Source organism: Pseudophryne corroboree, chromosome 1 (genome assembly GCF_028390025.1).
Source record: "Pseudophryne corroboree isolate aPseCor3 chromosome 1, aPseCor3.hap2, whole genome shotgun sequence".
Lineage (NCBI taxonomy): Eukaryota > Metazoa > Chordata > Amphibia > Anura > Myobatrachidae > Pseudophryne > Pseudophryne corroboree.
This window is the reverse complement of record NC_086444.1, coordinates 1,060,332,510-1,060,354,091: the sequence shown is the minus strand read 5'-3', so window position 1 is coordinate 1,060,354,091 and position 21,582 is coordinate 1,060,332,510. Positions and strand designations below refer to the sequence as shown.

At 42.6% G+C, this 21,582-nt stretch overlaps 1 protein-coding gene across 1 annotated transcript in view; it reads left to right on the top strand.

The window, feature by feature from the left end:
* The first annotated feature begins 1,914 nt into the window (after nucleotides 1–1,914).
* KIT (KIT proto-oncogene, receptor tyrosine kinase) overlaps nucleotides 1,915–21,582 on the top strand; it is a 113,845-nt gene continuing 94,177 nt past the window's right edge. Inside the window, exon 1 of the mRNA XM_063920918.1 lies at nucleotides 1,915–2,065. Coding sequence (XP_063776988.1) covers nucleotides 2,017–2,065 — 49 coding nt within the window. The 5' untranslated portion in view covers nucleotides 1,915–2,016. The remainder of the gene's footprint in view (nucleotides 2,066–21,582) is intronic.

Here is a 21,582-nt window from a genome sequence, read left to right as displayed (position 1 = left end):
GGCTTATATTCGGGTCGACTTATATTCGAGTAGATACGGTATATATAATACACATCAGAGATGTGCAGTTAGCAGAGACAGGTGAGGCAGAGCTTTTCCTGTCATAGTATCGTATACACCAGAGTTTTGACTATATATTATGTGTAAATCTGGCTCTAGTACTAGCCAGTGCCTTGTGAGCCATTTACCTCACCGCACGTCCCTGATTTACACATACATCTCTCTATGTATCGAAGAGACGAGTAGATGGCTACGCTGCTTAAGGTGCCAAAGAGGTCAATGGTATAGAGATGCAGAGAGAGAGAGAGAGAGAGAGAGAGTAAACAAATATACTTTACATAGCAGGGGACAGCATTATATTTTTGATACGTAATTAAAGTTCTATCAACTTGAAAAAATAAAGTTTTCAGTTCATAGTGCAGCTATTACTACGTCAGCCAGCTATAGGAGTAAGAAAAACGCTATTTTCCCTCTCCTCAGAGAGTGTGTAGTGGTGTATCAGCATGACAAATGAGATAAGCAATCCGTAACCTGATGTGTTTTCTATGTGAGGAAGGCTGGGTGTTAAGTAACTCAAGAGATCCCCGGCCCCCTAGCGGCCAGCATAGGGAAGTGCAGCCTACATTGCCGCCAATCCCAGATGCACCGAAGCCCCCCTTAGGGGTCTTTCTGGAGATAAAATCACTACGACAAAAGGTGTGGGGACAAGAAAAGCAGCAGACGAGAGTTAAAGGCGGGAAATAAGGAAAATCAGAGGGAAACTGGAATTAGGTTATATCCCAAATGTATCTGTAATGTCTCGGAGGAAAATAAAAGACAATTGTAAATACATAGTGTGCGTGCTAGTATATGCACACATAACAATGCACACACATATTACTGCACAAATATGATAGTAATGCACAAACAATAGTAATACATAGTGCACTACTAATAGTTAATCACAAACATAATGTAATGCAAACAATAGTAATGCACAAACAACATAATACAAAAACAATAGTAATGCACAAACATAACGTAATACAAAAATGCACAAATAATAGTAATGCACGAACATAACGTAATGCAAAAATATAATAGTAATGCACAAAGATAAGATTGCAAACAATAATGCACAAATACCAGTAACGCAAACAAATACCAGTAACGCACAAGCATAGCAATAATACACAAACATAACAATGCATAAATATGACATTACTGCCCATAATAATGCACACACATGACATTAATGGGTTTGATTCCCACCATGGCCCTAACTGTGTGGAGTTTGTATATTCTCCCCGTACTTGCGTGGGTTTCCTCCAGGTACTCTGGTTTCCTCCCACAATCCCAAAATATACTGGTAGGCTCCAAATAAAATGAACCCTAGCGTGAATATATGTGCGTAAATGTGGTAGGGAATATAGATTGTAAGCTCCACTGAGAGAGGGACTGATGTGAAAGGCCAAATATTCTCTGTAAAGCGCTGCAGAATATGTGTGTGCTATATAAATAACTGGTAATAAAATAATAATGCACACACAACAGTAATGCACAAACAACAATGCACAACAAAAGTAATGCACAAACATAACATTAAAAGTAGGCTCAGCAGTGTATATAATACAATTAATTTATTATAATATAGCTAATACTCCAATAAGAATGGGGATATGACACTGACACTATTTATGATGAGATGTGAGCAGGTGGACACAAACCGATTTAAGTTTGTTTTTTTATATATATATGTGCTCGGATAAATGAGTAGAAGTATAATGATCACAACGCTGGATGGGCCAGCAATAGGTGCTGAGCCAGGCACTTGGTAAGTGGGAGGACGGGGGCGTGGCCAGACAGAGAAGGGGCGTGACCTGCACGCTTTCCCTAACCTATACCTTGTCTGCTCATTTGCAGATCAGTGTGAGAACTTGTCCCGCTGCCGCTGCTGCCGCTGCCTTGGGGAAGAGAGGAGAGTTGTACTATTACTGTCAGGGTGCTTTGAGGCAACCACCCTCCAGTGCTTTCACCATGGGCTGGGATTGTCTCTGCTTGATGCTCCTGGTCACCTATCACACAGGTCAGCCTGGAATCTGCATGTTATTTTTATCTTTTTTGAAATTTTGCTTGGACAAATGCAGTAATGTGGGCACCATGAGGTTTTGGAGTTGTTGTTTACACTACTCGAAGATGAATAAACGTTGCTCCATGTGCAGTGTATTACTTTCATGCTGGCTTCTGAAATTGTCTCAGCAGGTTGTGCAATCTTTGTAGTATGTCATGCAAAGCCAGTGTGATACTGATGCTGTGTGATGGGTTTGATATACTGCGATGTTCTGTTTCAGTGTTGTATATCTGTAGTGATTATGCAGCTTCTCATCACACTGCTGCAACATAGGGAACACGTGCATTTGCAAGATAAGTTGCAAAAATAAATCGTCCTCCCAAAATTGCTGCAAACTATAGGTGCAATTGCTGTAACATTATTGTTACCTGTTGGTTCTGCATGTAGCAAGTGCCTGCTGGTCAGCAAAGGGTTACACCTGCATGCATCGATCACTAGACGGGCACTATTTGTTTGTTCCTTCATGTAATAATTAACATACTCCAGCTTTTGGAGTGACTTGTTGGAGAGACTCAGCCAAACCCTGGCTTGTCTGTCGTTGAGGAATTGCAGATCCCTAAAGGCTGGGACTTGTAGTTCTACAACAGTTGGAGACATATTGATGGCTATACAATAGCAGATGCTGTGCCTAGTTCTAGGTAATGAGTACAACTTGACATACTTGCAATTTTAACCTAGTGCAACTTTCCATTTTAGTCTACAGCAGTATTTGCAGCCAGTAGCATTGTGAGACATATAACAAATAGCTGTTATTAATAATATTATTAAATGAAGGATGTGGGTGACCAATCAGGGAAGAGCATTACAAAATATGTTAAACTGATGCCAATATCAATTTAACTTTGCTCATTTGCATTGTGTAAGGACTTGGTATGGTGTGCCAGCCAGTGGAATAATTGAATTCACTATATGATGACTCTGCAAGGCATTGTGTTGTAAAGACTAAACTGTCACAGTAGTAAACTGATTGCTGTATCCATTGATCAGATGAGTATATAAAGCGCTAGCACTATTTGTTTGCTTATAATTAAAATATCTAGATGTTAGTTTAGTTTTTCGTTGTTACATAAAAACTCTTGTACCAATCCCAATTATTAAGGGCAATGGAATAAGCTGGAACCATATAAATATTAATAAACATATATATATATATATATATATTACTATAACGAGAGTGATAGTGTGAACAGAAGTGAAATGTGCAATTTCTATTTTACCTTGCGTTGTCTGTTATCTACTGTATGTCTGTTTTGTGCATTTGAAATGTTGCCATGGAACTTAATGAAAACTTTACTGAAATCTTAGACATGCCTTTGTAAAAGGTGTTGGAAAATGAGTGCCTTCGTTTTGTTGTTAGGGTTACTGGAACACTGGACAACAACACAAACTGCTCCTACAGTGTTCAGCAAATTGCCCTCTACAAAATAACCATTCAGCATTTGGTGTCCTGCACTGAGCACATAGGAACTGATGGTATCCTGACACTGGGAAAAATGAAATGGCAGTATAATGTGAAATGTACCATGGCATTACTTTTGTATAATACTCCAGTTAAGGACCATAGTACTGTAGATGTTTTCTTATGTACAATAATTAATCAAATATTTAATTAGTAGCTTGTAAGCAATACATAGGTGTCATTTGCAAATCAGAAAACAATAGTGGTATGGGGGGGTTAAACCATTTTCTCCAATTCGTTAAAGTAATATTTTATCGACACATGGGGTCATATTTATTAAACATTTTATGGAAAAAAAACCCTGACAGTGTGCTACCCAAAATATAAGTATCCGCTGAATGGTTTCCCTGTTTCCGATCGCATTAGCAGCCTTCATAAGGTCTCTACGGGGGCTGCTATATTGTGAGATTTATCTTTGCATTCTGGAGCTTAGCCCCGTTAGCTAACACCATCCTATAATGGCCTATAGGCTCCATATCACATAATTTACTGGGAGAGGATAATAGCTACTTGTACATGCGCTGTCTGATGACGTCCAGCAGCATAAAGTGATCGCTAATGCGATCGCTTTACATATCGCAGGGACGGTCTCCTATCGCTGCACCTGTCGCTGGATGCGATTTTTAATACAGAATTTTTATTGGTGTGAATAGTAGCGATATATAACTGTAATTATCGAGTCTGATAAGTAATAAATGGGCTCCATGGAACTAAAATCCACTAATATTAATGAAAATAGGGAAAACTGGAATGCGTTTCCAAATGTGCAATTACTAAAAATTGTCTTGTAAGAGTTTCTTTTGTCACTTTAATATTTAAGAGAATAATACATAGGGACAATTCAATTACATGTGCAGTCAAAACGTTGTGGGAATGGTCGGAATCTATTGAATGCAACATTGCTTGTTTTACCTTGCACTCCCATTGGGCTGTGCAGTAAAATGAGCTATGTTGGGCTACCGCAAGTATCATCATTGTACACAGCGGCACATTGTGCCCCAACATAGCAGGTAATTAAATATGCCCTCATATGTTTATTATGTTTGTGTGTGATACTGGCCATACATGCACCAGCTGTGGCAGATGGCAGGGCCAATGTCTAATTTGTTCTCACATGTATTCATTGGATGAGATCCAACTATTCAGCTCTTCAGGTCAAGACGCTTGATCACTTCTGGCATGAAAGTGGTCTGTAATCTACTAGTTGATAAATGGCAGGTTAGCAGAATGGTGCTCAGCATTTTATAATCCTATCCGGTATCATAAAGCTTAGACTTACTACATCATCCACCAGTCGGAGTCCCTGCTTGTTTTCTTGGTAAACCTAGTAATACTGGGAGATGATCATCACAAGCTGCTTCCATTGATAAACGGGGAGAATCAGTAAAGCCGGCAAAAAAATCTATTTTAGCCGTAAATAAGGATTCTGCCTTGACAAATAGACCCCTGAAGCTGTAAACCCCACCGTGGCAGGCACTGATTTGCATGAAGAAAGAGCTCTGTGATATGTTGGAGCTTTTTATATAACGGTTATTAAAAATAATAATAATCTTCCAAGTACGTATAGCAATATGCCCGATAATGATCTGATTTGGGATTTAGATTGGGAAACACACATCGTTGCTGATATCGGCTGTGAATTCCCAGCAGTGTGTGGCCAGCATTCGTCCAGAGAAGTTCATTTGGGGTCTCGGATCCTATTGTTGGGTGTCCCTTATTTGTCATGTAAGCAATGCATTTTATTTGGACCCATCATCTTTAGGAAAAATGTCACCGTGACAATGGCAAACTGATGGTTGGGGTCCCAGCTAAAAAAAAAAAAAGTTACACACCACTGATTTAGTGTATAGGATTTATTTTAACATTATGTTTTGGTAATCTGTATTCTATAGCAACCAATAAGATGCCAGTTTATATTAGCCTTGAACAGCTGATCAATTGCTATGAGTTATGGAGTACATGTGTTGTTTTGCACTGTTTTCCTAAATAAGTTTAATGTATTTTGTCTAGTGACCCAAAATTTCCCAACCATCTGACCAGTTCTGTGGCTTCTTAAGATAGTGTCATGAGTTACATTGCCCTGTATATGCGTCTACTGATTTATTAAACTATAAACGTCTGCAGTGTCTGTTACAGCAAGAGACTTTATGCGTCTTAGATGGTCTCTTTATATTACCATTTCCTTTGTGGTGCCCAAGTTAATAAATGTAATACCCAGGTATAAAACAATGTAGAGGGATTACTAATGGAAGCATCAAAGGGACATGACCGTTAACTGCTGTTTATAGGTTATAATAGTGTAAAAGTAAATATGGATAGGAATTTACAAGCAAGCGCTGCATATGTTCTGCGTCTAGACCTAAAATCCACATACCTTGTACTTATTCAGGTAAAATTGATTATTTCCATACACAGGATGAAATACATACACTGCTCATTAATTGGACTGCAGAGTTCTTTTTTTTGTGTTCGTATGTAGTAAAGGTAGTAAATATAAACAGGAACCACATGACAAGCCAGTAATGACTCAACTACAAGGAAAGGGGTTGATAACATCAGTGTTTAAAGAGGTGGTTTATAGCAGCTACATGTGAGACTGTTCTGGTCTGTTATACAGCACTCCAACTGTCATTGTTTTCCGGACAGTAGAACTTTTTAAACAGAGAAGCCTATTTATTAAAAGGCCAACGGGCGACCCGGCGGCGGGGGAAAGGTGACCGGGGGAGTGAAGTTTCTTCACTCCCCCCGTCACCCGGCTCCATAGCACTGCATGCTAATATGGACAATCTCGTCCATATTGGCCTGCATGCAAGCGACGGGGCACCAACGATTTACGAGCGTGGGGCCGCGCATCGCTTATCGTTGTTGCCTACACAATGCACGATATGAACGAGTTCTCGTTCATTAATGAACGAGAACGTTCATATCGTGCATTTTATCTGCCAGTGCGTAGGGCCCTTAAGCCTTGGAGAGAGATGAAGTGTATGGAGATAAAGTACCAGAAAATCAGCTCCTAGCTGTCATGTTACAGGCTGGGTTTGAAAAATGGAGCTCGCTGGTTGGTAGGCAAGAAAGAGAAAATGACCTGGCGCCTATTAGTTAACCAAATACCTGCAGCTTTTCTACGGGAACAAGAAATTAGAAAAGCGCTGGTATAGGGTTAAAAAGGTTTTTTTTGTTTTTATTTATTTAGAAAGACAAGTATCAAAATATGCAAATCTAAATATTTCACAGTCTGCACATGAGCATCAGCTGGCCAGCATATTATATGAATTATTATTACAATCACAATTTAAAACAAAATTGTCACAACTAAAAACTATAAAAGTGCTAGAACCAATCCAGCGAAGATAGTTATAAATTCCTCCTCATTAATCAGAGACAATCAGAGGCAGGTACGTATTGAGCCCAAAAGTTTCGTTAATTCAGCATGAAATGATTAGTAAAGAAACGCTGGTATGCGGAAGCGACAAGGAGATGAAATTGCACAAAGCTCTAGAAGGTTAGTTGGCATTCATTAACATAGAAAGCGGAGAAAGATGTGAATATATTTACCGCTTCCTTAGAACCATAGGTTTCACAGTTCTCACGGTGACTGGTACTGTTATCCTTTTTACGTGGCCATATCCAGAGAGACGTATATTCAGTTGTCACATCCCCTAGAACTCTTTGCCACGGTGTACAGTGTGCATTCAGGGTGAAACCACCACTAGAAGTTGGAATGCTGCTTATTGTACCTATTTAGGGCAAAGTTACCGCTGGTACGTATGGTTTGATGTTCCCGCTATGTGCTGTGCCCATTGAGGGCAAGATTGCCGCTAATGATAGTAATACCGCACTCCCGCTATGTGCTGCGGTGGATCGTACTTCCCTCCTTGTAAAGGCACTTCTCTCCACGTTGTGCCGCAGCTCCACATTGTGTAATACAGCGCTCCCGCTATGTGCTGCGGTGGATCGTACTTCCCTCCTTGTAAAGGCACTTCTCTCCACGTTGTGCCGCAGCTCCACATTGTGTAATACAGCGCTCCCGCTATGTGCTGCGGTGGATCGTACTTCCCTCCTTGTAAAGGCACTTCTCTCCACGTTGTGCCGCAGCTCCACATTGTGTAATACAGCGCTTCCGCTGTGGTGGAGCGTAGTTCACTCCTGGTGAAGGCACTTCTCTTATACGTTGTGCCGCAGCTCCACTGTACTCTCACAGCCGGCCTCTGCTCCCTTCAAAGCTTGTGAGATTGAGATGACGCAATTCCCCACCTTAGTGGTTGGTACTTTATCTCCATCCACTTTATCTCTCACCAAGGCTTAGTAAAAAGACCCCAGAATTTTTGTTCTAGAATTCAAATGGAACTGCGGTCCAAATTCCACATTTGTAAAGACTTGTTACAGAGAGATAGGACTTGATTTGCAATATCAAAAGCTTGTGCTCAGAAATTTTTGTTAAGTAGCAGAATCACTATTGCAGAGCGTTAAACTCTTACACAGATTTAGTTCAGCAAAACTCATGTTTGCTTGTGTATAGCATAACTTAATTGTAATAATCACTTTGGTTGGCAATCTAGATCATTTATCAATAGCCTCTTTCATAAGAGCTGTTAGGTACAGTTGACGGTTCTCCTTAATATATTAGTGAATTATTTGTGTTTTGTATGCAAGTTTGCAAAGCTGTATATATTCCTAGTTCTTAAAACGTCTGCCTTGTTTGACAGTGCACAGATAATACTGTTATAGACATGGGGGTATATTTACTAAGATCAAGCCATGTCTACCCATTGGCCAGGATGGCACTTGCCAGGGGCGCCGGCTGAGGAGGGGCGCCACCCGGCAGTGTCATCCGTGGCCATGGGTAGAACCTAGTTTGCCCCAGTCCCTCTGAGCAGTGCCTGGCAAGGACGGAGACTCGCACCGCATGTACTTACTGTAAACAGCGCCGGTGCTCAGTACCGCACTACAGTAAGGACGCTCTAAAACTACAGATCCCAGCAGCCCTTGCTGCTGGGAGCTCCCGGCAGCAAGGGCTGCTGGGAGCTGTAGTTTCTTTAGCGCTTTATCACGGTAATGCGGCACCGAGCACCGGCGCTGTTAACAGTAAGTACATGCGGTGATACCCGTCCCGTTGCAGCCGACCAGTGTGAGACACCGGGCCACAGTGCTTGATGAGTGGAGGGCGGTGCAGCAGCTCCTGCAGGTCCAGCTGGGGGTGTGAGGAACGGCCGGGAGGTGACAAGCGTCATCCCCCCTGCCCATGGAAAACGCGCTGTTCAAACGGATCCTTTTGTGAGTAGGGGCACACTGCACACTGTGGAGACTGAGAGAGGAAGGATGTACAGGGGCGCACACTGCACGGGGTAATAGTAAAGAGAACACTGCCCAGTGGAGGGGGAAGGGGGGGTGTATTATGGAGAAGAACACACTACCCCAGTGGATCCCAAAGTTTTTTTTAATCACGGCACCGCTAGGCCTAAAGTTTATTATTCAGAAATTTAGAAGAAATATTATGTTAAGTAAATAGTGTTTATATGTCCTCCTTAGGGTCAGTTATGTGGTGAAGGACAGGATTTGCTTCTGTTTGTTCACATATTGTATGATTGGCAGTCACCAGCACTGGTATTCCCTACTACATTGACCATAAATACTTTCCCGGGCAGGTTAATAAATCATGGTAAATTGCTGCTTCTAAATACTGGCCACAGGGCCTGATTCAGACTGATTGCTGCTGTGGCACAGCGGGCAATTATCGATTGACTGTGCATGGGTATGCACCACAATGCACACATGTGTCACCAAACAGCTTGTGTGAAAATTTTGATTGCACAGCCATTCACAAGCTGATTGACAGGAAGAGGCCATTTGTGGGTGGTAACTGCCCGTTTTCTGGGAGTGTCAGGGAAAACACAGGCGTGCCCAAGCATTTTCTGGGAGGGTGTCTGATGTCAGCTCCTAACCCGATCAACCTGTTCTTTTCGCACTGTAGGAGTTAGTCCTGGACTGCACACACTGTAAAAAAAATTCAGTGGTGAGTGAGTTATAAACGGATTTGCAGCTGTCCGCTGACTGAGGGATATTTTACACATGCAATCACGCACTTGCACGGGCGAATTAACACTCCCCCTTCGGCAGCGACTACCTGATCGCAGGACAACCAAATTTGTAGCACAGCGATCAGGTCTGAATTAGGCTCACACTGTAAGGAGCACTACTGTGTGGCATAATGGGTATAAGGGGCACTACTGTGTGGCGTAAAATGAGTAAGGGGCACTACTGTGTGTTGTAATTTGAATTTGTGGTACTATTTTGTGGCCAAGCCCTGTTTTCAGCACACATGCCTTCCCTATTTCAAACATGGGGGGGCGCCCATCCCCTTACTTTGCCAGGGGCGCTCCGACTCCTAGATACACCCCTGACTAAGATGGGAGTTCTATTTAAGATGGGAAGTTGCCTATAGCAACCAATCAGATTCCAGGTATTATCTTTTAGAAGGTGCTAGATAAATGAGAAGTAGAATCTGATTGGTTGCTATGGGCAACATCCCTTCTTTAATAGAACTCCCATCTTAGTACATTTACCCCATGGTGTAAGGAACCCACCCTAGCCATGCAGACAGCTGGGATAGGGGATTGCATTGTATGGGATCCAGTAGTTTGTATGTGGCTCCTGTTCAATCAGCTGGGAGTTGAAATATCACAGTGCTCTCATTGACAAGGTGTTAGCACAGCTGTACCAGAAGATGCAGGTAAGGGAGGACTCACAATGAAAGACTACATGGGGGTGCTGCTTAAAACAATATGGATGTTGAAAAGTGGACAACCCACTGTAATAAGAAATGTGCCAGAAGCTTGTAGGTACTTAAGGACGCAAGTTAATAGCCTGTTAATTAATGATTTCTTTTAATAAATCACAATGTAAGAAATGGTGCTATCTTCATGACAGGTGCCAAAGACCTGGATCTATGATCTTCTGGATTTCCAAGATGCTTTCATCCAGTTGTTCAGGTGCTGAACCAAGCACAAGATTGGAATTATTTCATTTGCCACCTCTACTTTCCAGTGGAACGATAATGCCACATATACTGTACAGTGATGGAGGACTATTTAACCTGACTGCATCCCATATCAAGCTAAATCTCATTGTAGGAGATACGTATCAAGTCTTATAGGTTATATTTAGTAAAGTGTGGGTTTTTAGAAGCACAGATGTTGCCCATTGCAACCAATCAGGTTCTAGCTATTATCTTATAGAAGGTGCTAGAAAAATGATATGTAAATCTGATTGGTTGCTATGGGCAACATCTCCGCTTCTAAAAACCCGCACTCTAGTAAATAAACCCCTTAGAGACAAATAACGTGGAGAAGGATAAAGTACCAACCAATCAGCTCCTGTCATTTTTCAAAGACAGACTGTAAAATGGTAGCTAGGAGCTGATTGGCTGGTACTTTATCTCTCGCCAAGGCTTGATACATCTCCCCCTGTATGTCCTTGTTTTGCAGCAGATCACAAAGAGTGAGCAGCCAGTTTTAGATCAGAGTGCCTCCGCGCATTATCATTCAGTAGATTGACAGATAGTAAGCATCAGGGCCAATATCACCTAATAACATTTCCCACCATGATCACAGCCTTATTTCAAATATTTCTAATTAACTCCTTCATCTGTGAATGTTATCAGTTTCCCATTTCATATCACCAGGAACTCTGAGTAGGTGTGAGTAATACTGCCTACCGATCAGCTGTTCAAAGAATATGATCTGCATAGCACAACACACAGTTCTCCTCATAGAACACAATACACGCTTCTCCCACCTGCGTGTGATGGTTACATATCCCTGGATATGATGTATAGTAGCTGATTACTTATTTTATGTCTTCTGTACAAAACAAGAGACCTGATTTACAGTAATCACAAGAAGAAGCTAGTGTAAAGGGCTCTTTTTATTTCTGGTATTTATGGAATCACAACCTTAGGTAAGTGTAGGAATAATTAGCTTTTGATCATACAAATGATGCCATTTTATTTTTATGCCACCAGTTACTTGTACAGCGTGCTTCGTGGATGCATTTATGGGTAGTAATTGAGTATTGGTTTAATGACATCATTTGGCTTTAGGGGAGCTGGTCTCAGTAACCGCTAAGCATCTCTGCAGTGCAATGAAGGGAGTTAAGTGGACAGTAAATGTTAATTGGTCCTTGAAATCTGCTCATTATCAGAAATACCTTCACTGACCATGTCTATTTACATGTCTGTCCTGTATTATATGTGCTCCAGACTTGCAAAGAACGCAGTATCAAAGTACCAATAACTGGTAAAACATAAATAATACGTATTTAGCAATATAAATACCTCTATATGGGACTATCCCCATGATGAGGATAGGAGGGAAACAGTTGTTGTTATTTAAAATATAGTATAAGACAGTGTTTCTCAAACTGGGTCCTCAGTTCATGTTTTCCAGATCTGTGGAACTTTTAAATGGTGACAGTAATGAATGCACCTGTGCACCAATTAGGAGATCTGGAAAACCTGAACTGTTAGGGGTCCGGAGGACAAAGTTTGAGAAACACTGGTATAGAAGTATAACACGTCGATCAGGTACTGTAAGAAAATATGGTTGGCGAATAAACCAATTATGTGAGACAAGTGCAGAAATTTCCTGCCTCCTGGGATCCAGCTGTGCGAATCAGTCTGCTTTGGACATAGATTTGCCCACTCAGGCTTTATGGCTGGTTGCTTACGTATGGCCTCCTTAACAAATGATGAATACAAACATGGCTCTATCTTCTGTGGATCCGCTCTGACAGTCCCACCATTGGTTACCTGTATTCTATTGTATACAGTATTGAATAATTTTACTCCCACATAAGGCCATTAACAAAACGACACCAATGTACATCTCTTCGCTTATCTCAAATTGTCTCCTAACCTGACCTCTTCGTTCTTCATAAGATCTACGTCTCTCATCCACACTCATTACTCGTCCCACGCAGGACTTTCTTCGGCTGCACCCACTCTGTGGAATGCTCTTCCACGCACAGCACCCACTCTATTGAATGCCCTCCCACGCACAATCATACTCTCTTCTAGTCTCCAAATCTTCAAGCGTTCCCTGGAAACTCACCTCTTCAGACAAGCTTATCAAATTCAGAAACCGCCTACATAATCTTCATAACCTTTACTATCCAATTACATCTCCACTGTACAGTCCACACATATCCTCACATATTTTCTCTTCCATCACTTTCCCTACTTCCTGACCCCAGGCCAACATTGCTGTGTGGCCATAACATACAGCCCACCAAGAACCTTTGCAATCTGGTGAACCATTATGATATAAATAGCACCTATCCTTGTGTATCAATGCCTATTTCCCTATAGGTTGTGAGCAGGGCCTTCCTACCTCTATTTCTGTAATTACCCAGTTTTGTTTTATCACTGTTGTTTCTATTTGTAAAGCGCAATGGAATATGCTGAGCTATATAAGAAACTGTTAATTAATAATAAATTAATAATAAATAAATAATGTTCTGATTTTTTTTTTGTATTGTAAGTCAAACCAGTATTATGTATCAATGCTAATGTAGCTCCTCCAGCTAATCATTGTGAAGGCATTAACAAAATTTGGTTGTGGCTGATCAAAACCAAAATATTTTTTTCTTTAGTAGAGGAGTTTTGATCATTTTAAAGGGGATGTATTGTTTCGCAGCTCATTAAGCAAGAAGGTTTATGTTTAAGTCCTCACAAACAAGCAGTACAGCTGGAAGTCAGCATGGGGCTCCAAATGCTGCATTTAACAATCACTGTTGCCTGGAGGGAGTCACATCCTGGTATAAGGCTTTGCTTTATATGCCGGAGCAGAACTTCTGTCCATTAGATGCAGCTTTCTACATTCTACACAGGTGAAGGTACTATTGTGGTGAACAGTAGGGCGATGGCGGCAGCTTTCACTACAGCTTGTCTGAGGACGATGAGAGTTGTATTTCTAATACAAAGACTGCCTAGCCTGATGTATAGCATAAGATGGGATCCGGTCTCTAGGTCGACAGTAACTAGGTCGACACTATCTAAGTCGACCACTATTGGTCGACAGTAGGTCGACAGGGTTTCTAGGGCAATATGGTCTCTAGGTCGACCTATTCTAGATTAACAGGTCAAAAGATCGACATGAGTTTTTCACAATTTTTTTCTTTTTTTGAACCTTTTCATACTTACCGATCCACGCGGACTACGATTGGGAATAGTAACCTGTGCCGAACACCGTGGTAGCGGCGCGAGGAACCTTGCCCGAAGCGTGGTGAGCAAAGCGAGCTATGCGAGGGGACACGGTGCACTAATTGGGGTTCCCGGTCACTCTACGAAGAAAACGATACCAAAAAAACATAAACTCATGTCGACATTCTGACCTGTTGACCCAGAACATGTCGACCTCGCATCCCTGTTGATCTAGTTACTGTCAACCTATAGTGGCCGACCTAGACACTGTCGATCTAGTTACCATCTACCTTCCATACCACACCAGCATAAGATATGTGGGACTGTTCAGTGGCTTCCAGAGACACTGTCCTAGCACCTTGTCCAGTACTGGCAGATGCGGTAATTGCATTTACTGTAAGCATTATTGATCTCTACAGAAACCCAGTAGTGCCCACAAACCACAGATGGCATATTTATTTCAGTAGTTTTTACACTTATTTTTCCATTTGCCCACATGGCACATTTCAGGAATTTGACTCATTTCCTCAAACTTTATTTTATAGAAAAGACATCAGGAAACACCAGCATTCATAACATCCTGGACGGTCGTCCCCTCACCACTACTGTAGTGCTTGCGCTCATTAGCATGGAAATGTCTTTCAGTTTGTTTAGTTAGAAGCAACTTTGTGTTATGTGCTTGTTTCTAAAATCATACGCAGGAAACAGAAAAAACACAACAATTTCAATTGTTTATCTTTCATTGGGAAATGTATCTGAATGTTAGCTGCTAATGGTAATACCCATACATTAATAAAACAGGCAAAGAAACATTACTTTGTGGAACACCCTTCTGCTCTCTACTAAAATTTCCTGTCTGATTAGGAATGAGTTGCTTGTTTTGAAATGATTCGATTGGAACAATAGTCTAATAATTACTGCATTCATATGTAGTTCTTAAGGTGATGCAGTCACAGGATCCCAACAGTTAGATTCCTTCCGGATCCCTCTGGGGGGGTTAGGCACTGAAGGAGGGTTAGGATGCAGGGGTATGGGTGCTTAGGATTAGGCTGCACGGGAGGGGAGGGGGGGGGGGGGGACGGGTTAGGGTTAGGCTGCAAGATGGGGGTGGTTAGGGTTAGGCTGCGGAGGGAGGGTTAGGCTGTGGGCGGGGACAGTTAGGGTTAAGCTGCAGGAGGGGACAGTAAAGGGCCATATACACGGGAGAGATGTGTGCTGAGCGAACCACTCAACACACATCTCTCCCGCCGCTCAGCACAGCGCGATGTGTGCTGGGCCATGCGGGGGAGGATGGGGGGCCGCTCATTTCACCCAGCGGGTGAAATGAGCGACGTGCTAGATTGAGCCCACATCGCTATCGCTGTGGGGGGTACACACGAGTGATTTGTTCTTAAAATCTAAGAAATCTAGTCAGATTGCTTAGATTTTAAGCATGGATCTCTCCGTGAGTACCCCCCTTAAGAATTAGGCTGCTGGAGGGCTGTGTTAGATTTTGACCATCTGGATTCTGACTGCCAGGATTTCGTACCCAACCTATTCTGAATATTGCATTATGTAGTGAGTTGCGCTGTGATAGTAGCACTTTGTAAGCTCTCACAAGCAGGGTCCTCTTCCCTCATTTGCTTTTCCTTCCCAACTTATACCATCATCTCCTCCCTTTCCCAGCGTATAACATCATCTCCTCCCTACTGCCTACAACAGCACCTAACCCTTGGTTTCTGCCACCCTGCTGCTTATTCGAGTATTATGAGTGCTGATGCAGCAATGTTTATAAACCATGTCCATGTCCTGTAATGTTCTGTACTGTAAAGGGGGGTACACACGGAGAGATCTGTGCTTAAATTCTAAGCAATCTGACTAGATTGCTTAGAAGTTAAGCACGAATCTCTCCGTGTGTATGCCCCACAGTCGCTATCGCCGGTACTAGATTTGTACAGAACCCCCCCCCTCGCTCAGCACACATTGCGCTGTGTTGAGCGTGGGAGAGATGTGTGCTGAGCGGTCTGTGACAGATCGCTCAGCACACATCTCTCTAGTGTGTACGGGGTTGTGGTCACTTTTTTATTGTTATGTTCATTCTGTTTCTGTTTACTTTGTAAGGTACTGCAGAACCCTTGTGGTGCCATATAAATAAAGGATAATAGTAATAATAATAATAATCAGTGATTTAATTTAAAAATAAATAACCGACATTTTGCAAGGTTTTTTTTTAAGAGAAAATGTTAGAGAAAACCGTTCAATCACATCTTGCTCAGAATCAGATTTAAATAGGATTATTCAACATGATCATAATGGAATACGTTTCTTTGTTCGCTGGTCCGACAGCTTCAGAATGTACACTAAGCCTTCGGCTTTGTTGTTTTGTCTTGGCTATTATAAGTGATAATTGTGCTTTTAGTCTTGTTTGGGACATTCATGCAGTTTTTTGTGTCTTATGAAAGGTTAGGCGGAATTTCACAGACCGCTTACAGAAAATAAACATTGCGGGGATGGGGTGTGGGTAGCACTAAGCAGTCAGGGTTGGTTAACTTGAAAAGATAGAAATATCTGTGAATGAGATGTTCAGGTGTGCGCTAGAACCTAACAAAGCTCATTATGGTTTTATAGATCAGCCACAGCAGTAATGTGCGACAAGCAGGGGGGAATATACAGAAGAATTAGTTGTATGCTAGTTCTAGCAAAACCAGAATATGAGATGATATTTTGCTAAGAATAACTGAAAAGATGTTTTGTCCTAACTCTCAGACACATGCAGTGGTTTATACCTTAATCCCATGACATATACATACTGTACGCTTAGATTATCAAGCAAATAAAACAATCTGAGGTCTTATCCAAAGTGTTCTACAGAATAGAACTTGTGTTACTTACTCAGAGCACAAGGGATTTTTTCTACACATCCTATAAATTGATTTGTACGGAATTCTGTATAAAGCTTTATGAAAGAGACAGTCACAGACGCACAAAAGGCGTGTTCACTGTCCCAGATTACCATTGCCAGTTGCTTATCTCCGGAAATGGAGCTTGTGATCTGGTGTCAGTTTTAAGTAAACAGTTAGTCATTTATTTGACATTTGATGTAAGCTAAAATGACCTCATATCTGGGGAGGTTGGCAGGTCATGGCTGCATAAATCCATATTGTTGTGTTAAAAAAAAAAAATCACATATTTTCGCCATGTTAACGAGAAGCTGCCACAGTTACCCCGTTATTATTTCTGCCAGCAGAGCTATCATGTATTAGGGATACATTTTTTTGAAATCACTCAGATTGCTGCTGCATCTCCTCCTCTTCCTTTGCATAAAGTACAGTGCCACTAGCCCAGTGTTTTTCAACCACGGTGCAGTGGCACACTAGTGTGCCCTGAGCAGTCTCCAGGTGTGCCGCCATAGAAGCAGAGCCAGGCCCGTCTGTGTTTTGCCTCTACTGAGGCCCTGGAACGATCAATACTGGTGGGTTTAGTGGTTGCAGAGCCAGTTCTAATTTTGGGCAAGGGCAGTGTTGGGCTCTTCTGGCTTTCACAGATGTGGCTCAGACGTTACCTATGGAGAAGCTGCGACATGACATCCTAGGATACGCAACTGCACCATGCATCACCATTATATTTGAGTGTGCCTTGGCAATATTTAAATCTTGTTTAGTGTGCCGCGAGTTGTAAAAGGTTGACAATCTCTGCACTAGCCTGATGCTGCCATGTACACTGTCCAGTACAAGTGCTGCGTGTGGGCAGATGATAGGACTGTGCAGCAGATATGCCATATGGCCTAATCGCACTGCAAGCAGGGCCGATATCAGTTCTGAGTTGGTCGGTTGGTGAAGGTGATTTTTGCTTTCCCTGGTAATATTTGTGCTGTATTTGGTCATTGTTAAAATAAGAAGAGGGCCGTATAGGCTTAAGGGTTTGTAAGAGTCCTCATTTTTTTGTAATTGGCAGGGAATTCGTCAACTGTTGCTAGGTAGATTAGGTTGGGGAATTTTTGTGAGTGGTCAGGATTGGCCCATTAGGGAGCTTTTAGGAGTGGCTCTATCTTGATTCATAAGGCTAGGGGCGAGCCCATCAGCCATCTTGTGAAATTGTGTGTGTTCCACCCCCCCCCCACCCCCCTTCCCGTTTTTGGTTTTTCCATTCCTAATTCTGTTCTTACTAACTCTTGGTTTCTATGATGATGTTGGGTGGGAAGGTTCTACTAACCAGCAGCAACGTAGGTGTTAGAACTTGAAGCAGTTGTGGTGCACATACCCTGTAAAAGGCAGCTAGTATGGCCTACCGCTGTGGGAGGACTTTGGGCGTCTGTCTCTGCAGACATGCTCGTACTATCTGATAGAAGGGTTTGTGGGCCTTCACAGCTCAGCTTACATTTTGTCACGGGGTGGGGGTAGGGGGGGATATCAGTCGCCTCCCAATATTAATTCAGAATCTGCTGGAGCTTTGTGTTTGTACAGCTCCCATGTGTCCTGGTATTCTTTGCGGCAGACACCCAGAATGAAGCTAGCATAACTTTAATGGAGCTATTGGGATTTGACTTTGGTGGAGTGACCACACAGGTGCATGTTCTTTTGCAGCTGCAAAGGCAGGGTGCATGGCTGTTTCACTGTGTTAGATATGAGAATGGGAGCTTACAGCACAGCAAAGGAGCAGCTGTGACAGCAGTGGGTTCTTTTACCATCAAGCATCAGCTGTTTAGTTGGAAGTAAATTGGGCTTACCTCACTCCAAAGCAGCACAGGGCAGACAAAATGCATATATCCGCCCTTCTACCGCATTGTGGGTCTAGACAAAATGCATATATCCGCCCTTCTACCGCATTGTGGGTCTAGACAAAATGCATATATCCGCCCTTCTACCGCATTGTGGGTCTAGACAAAATGCATATATCCGCCCTTCTACCGCATTGTGGGTCTAGACAAAATGCATATATCCGCCCTTCTACCGCATTGTGGGTCTAGACAAAATGCATATATCCGCCCTTCTACCTCATTGTGGGTCTAGACAAAATGCATATATCCGCCCTTCTACCTCATTGTGGGTCTAGACAAAATGCATATATCCGCCCTTCTACCGCATTGTGGGTCTAGACAAAATGCATATATCCGCCCTTCTACCGCATTGTGGGTCTAGACAAAATGCATATATCCGCCCTTCTACCGCATTGTGGGTCTAGACAAAATGCATATATCCGCCCTTCTACCTCATTGTGGGTCTAGACAAAATGCATATATCCGACCTTCTACCGCATTGTGGGTCTAGACAAAATGCATATATCCGCCCTTCTACCGCATTGTGGGTCTAGACAAAATGCATATATCCGCCCTTCTACCTCATTGTGGGTCTAGACAAAATGCATATATCCGCCCTTCTACCGCATTGTGGGTCTAGACAAAATGCATATATCCGCCCTTCTACCTCATTGTGGGTCTAGACAAAATGCATATATCCGCCCTTCTACCGCATTGTGGGTCTAGACAAAATGCATATATCCGCCCTTCTACCTCATTGTGGGTCTAGACAAAATGCATATATCCGCCCTTCTACCGCATTGTGGGTCTAGACCAAATGCATATATCCGCCCTTCTACCGCATTGTGGGTCTAGACAAAATGCATATATCCGCCCTTCTACCGCATTGTGGGTCTAGACAAAATGCATATATCCGCACTTCTACCGCATTGTGGGTCTAGACAAAATGCATATATCCGCCCTTCTACCGCATTGCGGGTCTAATTTATGTTTGTATGCATATACAATTGCGGCGCCCTCACACATGCGCATTGTGATCGCAGCATATGCACAATATGCCGATAATCGCTCAGTTTGCCTGAACATCTGCCATTGTGTACAAACATGTGTCCTGTATGTGGCTGTATCTGCTACTAATTGCTACTAATCATCATCAGCCAGTGTCGGACTGGGGCATGAAGGGCCCACCGAGGGAATGCAGTGATAGGGGCCCATACTTAGGGGTGTGGCCAGCCTACAAATGGGGTGTGGCCAGCCTCCACAGAGGCTTGAAATACACAATAGTTTAGTGCAGTGTAATGCAACATATCTACCATGTATAATACAAGTGCACAGTGTGGAACCTGATCCCTAGAGGAAGGAGTGGGCTCTCAGGCAGTGGGGCCTACCGGTGGTTTCCCTGGTACCCCTGTGGACCAGTCCGACCCTGTCATCAGCACATATTTGCACCCACCCTATACTAGGTGCAAAGGGTACTCCAAACTGGCATATTTTCTTTTGTGTCCAACACAGTGTACAGCCTCACTGAGCTTTGCTTACATAAGATCTGCTTCTTTGGTCGTAAGTATATATTATTAGATTATGACTGCTTCACCCGGGCCTGACTGCGCACATTTCCGGAGCATGCGCAGTTCAAACTCTTGCAATATATGCTCCGCAAACTTGTGCGTGTTCAGCTCCGCATCAGCCCCTTTTGTGCTTAGTTTGCGCATGCAGAGCACTTCTAAGAATACATATATGTAATGTTACAAGATTAGAAAGACAAAGTTGTCAGGGATCTATTGGATGATTTTGTGTCAGACCTCCTTGTGTATGTGTATTTTCCTTATTCATAATGTTTTATAGTCATTTAAAGAATTTGTTCACTTGGGACACCCTATATGATTAGTTGGATATGACTATGACACTATGGAGGATATTCAGTTACCCACAAAAAAATTTCGGGCAAAAAAACAGTGTTTTACCGTGGACCTATGTGTTTTTGCGATTGCAAGAATGCTCATTTATCTGGGATTTTTTTTCTCCTGTCTCGGACAGGTGAAAAAATCCCGGATGACTGCCGCCTTTCGGGGCTGATTTGAAAGCCCCCGGGGGATCAATTAGCCGCCCCCTATATATCATTTTGCAAGACAAGTGTTTGCATGTACAAGGTGCTTTTCTTAACAGAGTTCCCAAATAAACATGGCACAGTCCTCCTAGCCATGTGCTGTGTACTCATCACATGATTGTGTACTAACGTGCCACCTATGTATACTTGCAGAGTCACAAGGTTACATCTAGAGACGAGTGTAAGTTTTTCATTTACAGAGTAGACGGTAGGAAATTTACTGCCGTTTTAAATAGATCCACAATCTCCTATGATGTGCTGAGATTAAATAGCATACCATTGCTTCTTTTAGGTGATGCTGTGTGTTTCAAATACGGATCTGATGTGCTGCCTCTTTGCCCTACACACTTTATCATTCATCATCTATCCAGAGTATAGATTTCTCTGTCCTCATGGTAGTACAAGGAGTTTAACGTGTTAGAGATTAGTAATCAATAGAGGGGGTGGTCTGAAGACACTTGTAAAATGGATATACTGTATATCGCCATACTTTGCGTTCAGTTCTGGGAGTGGGAGATGCTCATTCAGATGGGGCAGCAAATGACTAATAGGAGCAGTGTACACATGCACTTAGTAGAAAAGGGTAACCCAAATTGTATAGAAGGATCTTTCTAGATTTTGATGTGATACAGTACTTACATCTACTGGTGCGTCATAAAGTAAAGAAAAAAAGGTTAGATTTACCAAAGGGTATTAAGCCCCATACACACTAGACGAGAAAATGAAAGATCTCGCTCAGAAGGGCCGATCTGAGCGAGATCTAGTGTGTACACTCAATGTCGTTAACGATGTGCTCTCCCACTCATTGTTAACGACCCCCTCCCTCGTCTGAACATGTATAGACGCGGGAGGTCCTCATTAATGACAGCAGCATGGCTGTCATTGCCCCTGCTGCTCCCCGCCGTCGTTGCCTTCCCAGCCGGCATTGGCAAGTGTGTATGCACTTGCCGATGCCAGCACCCCGCCGGGTCCC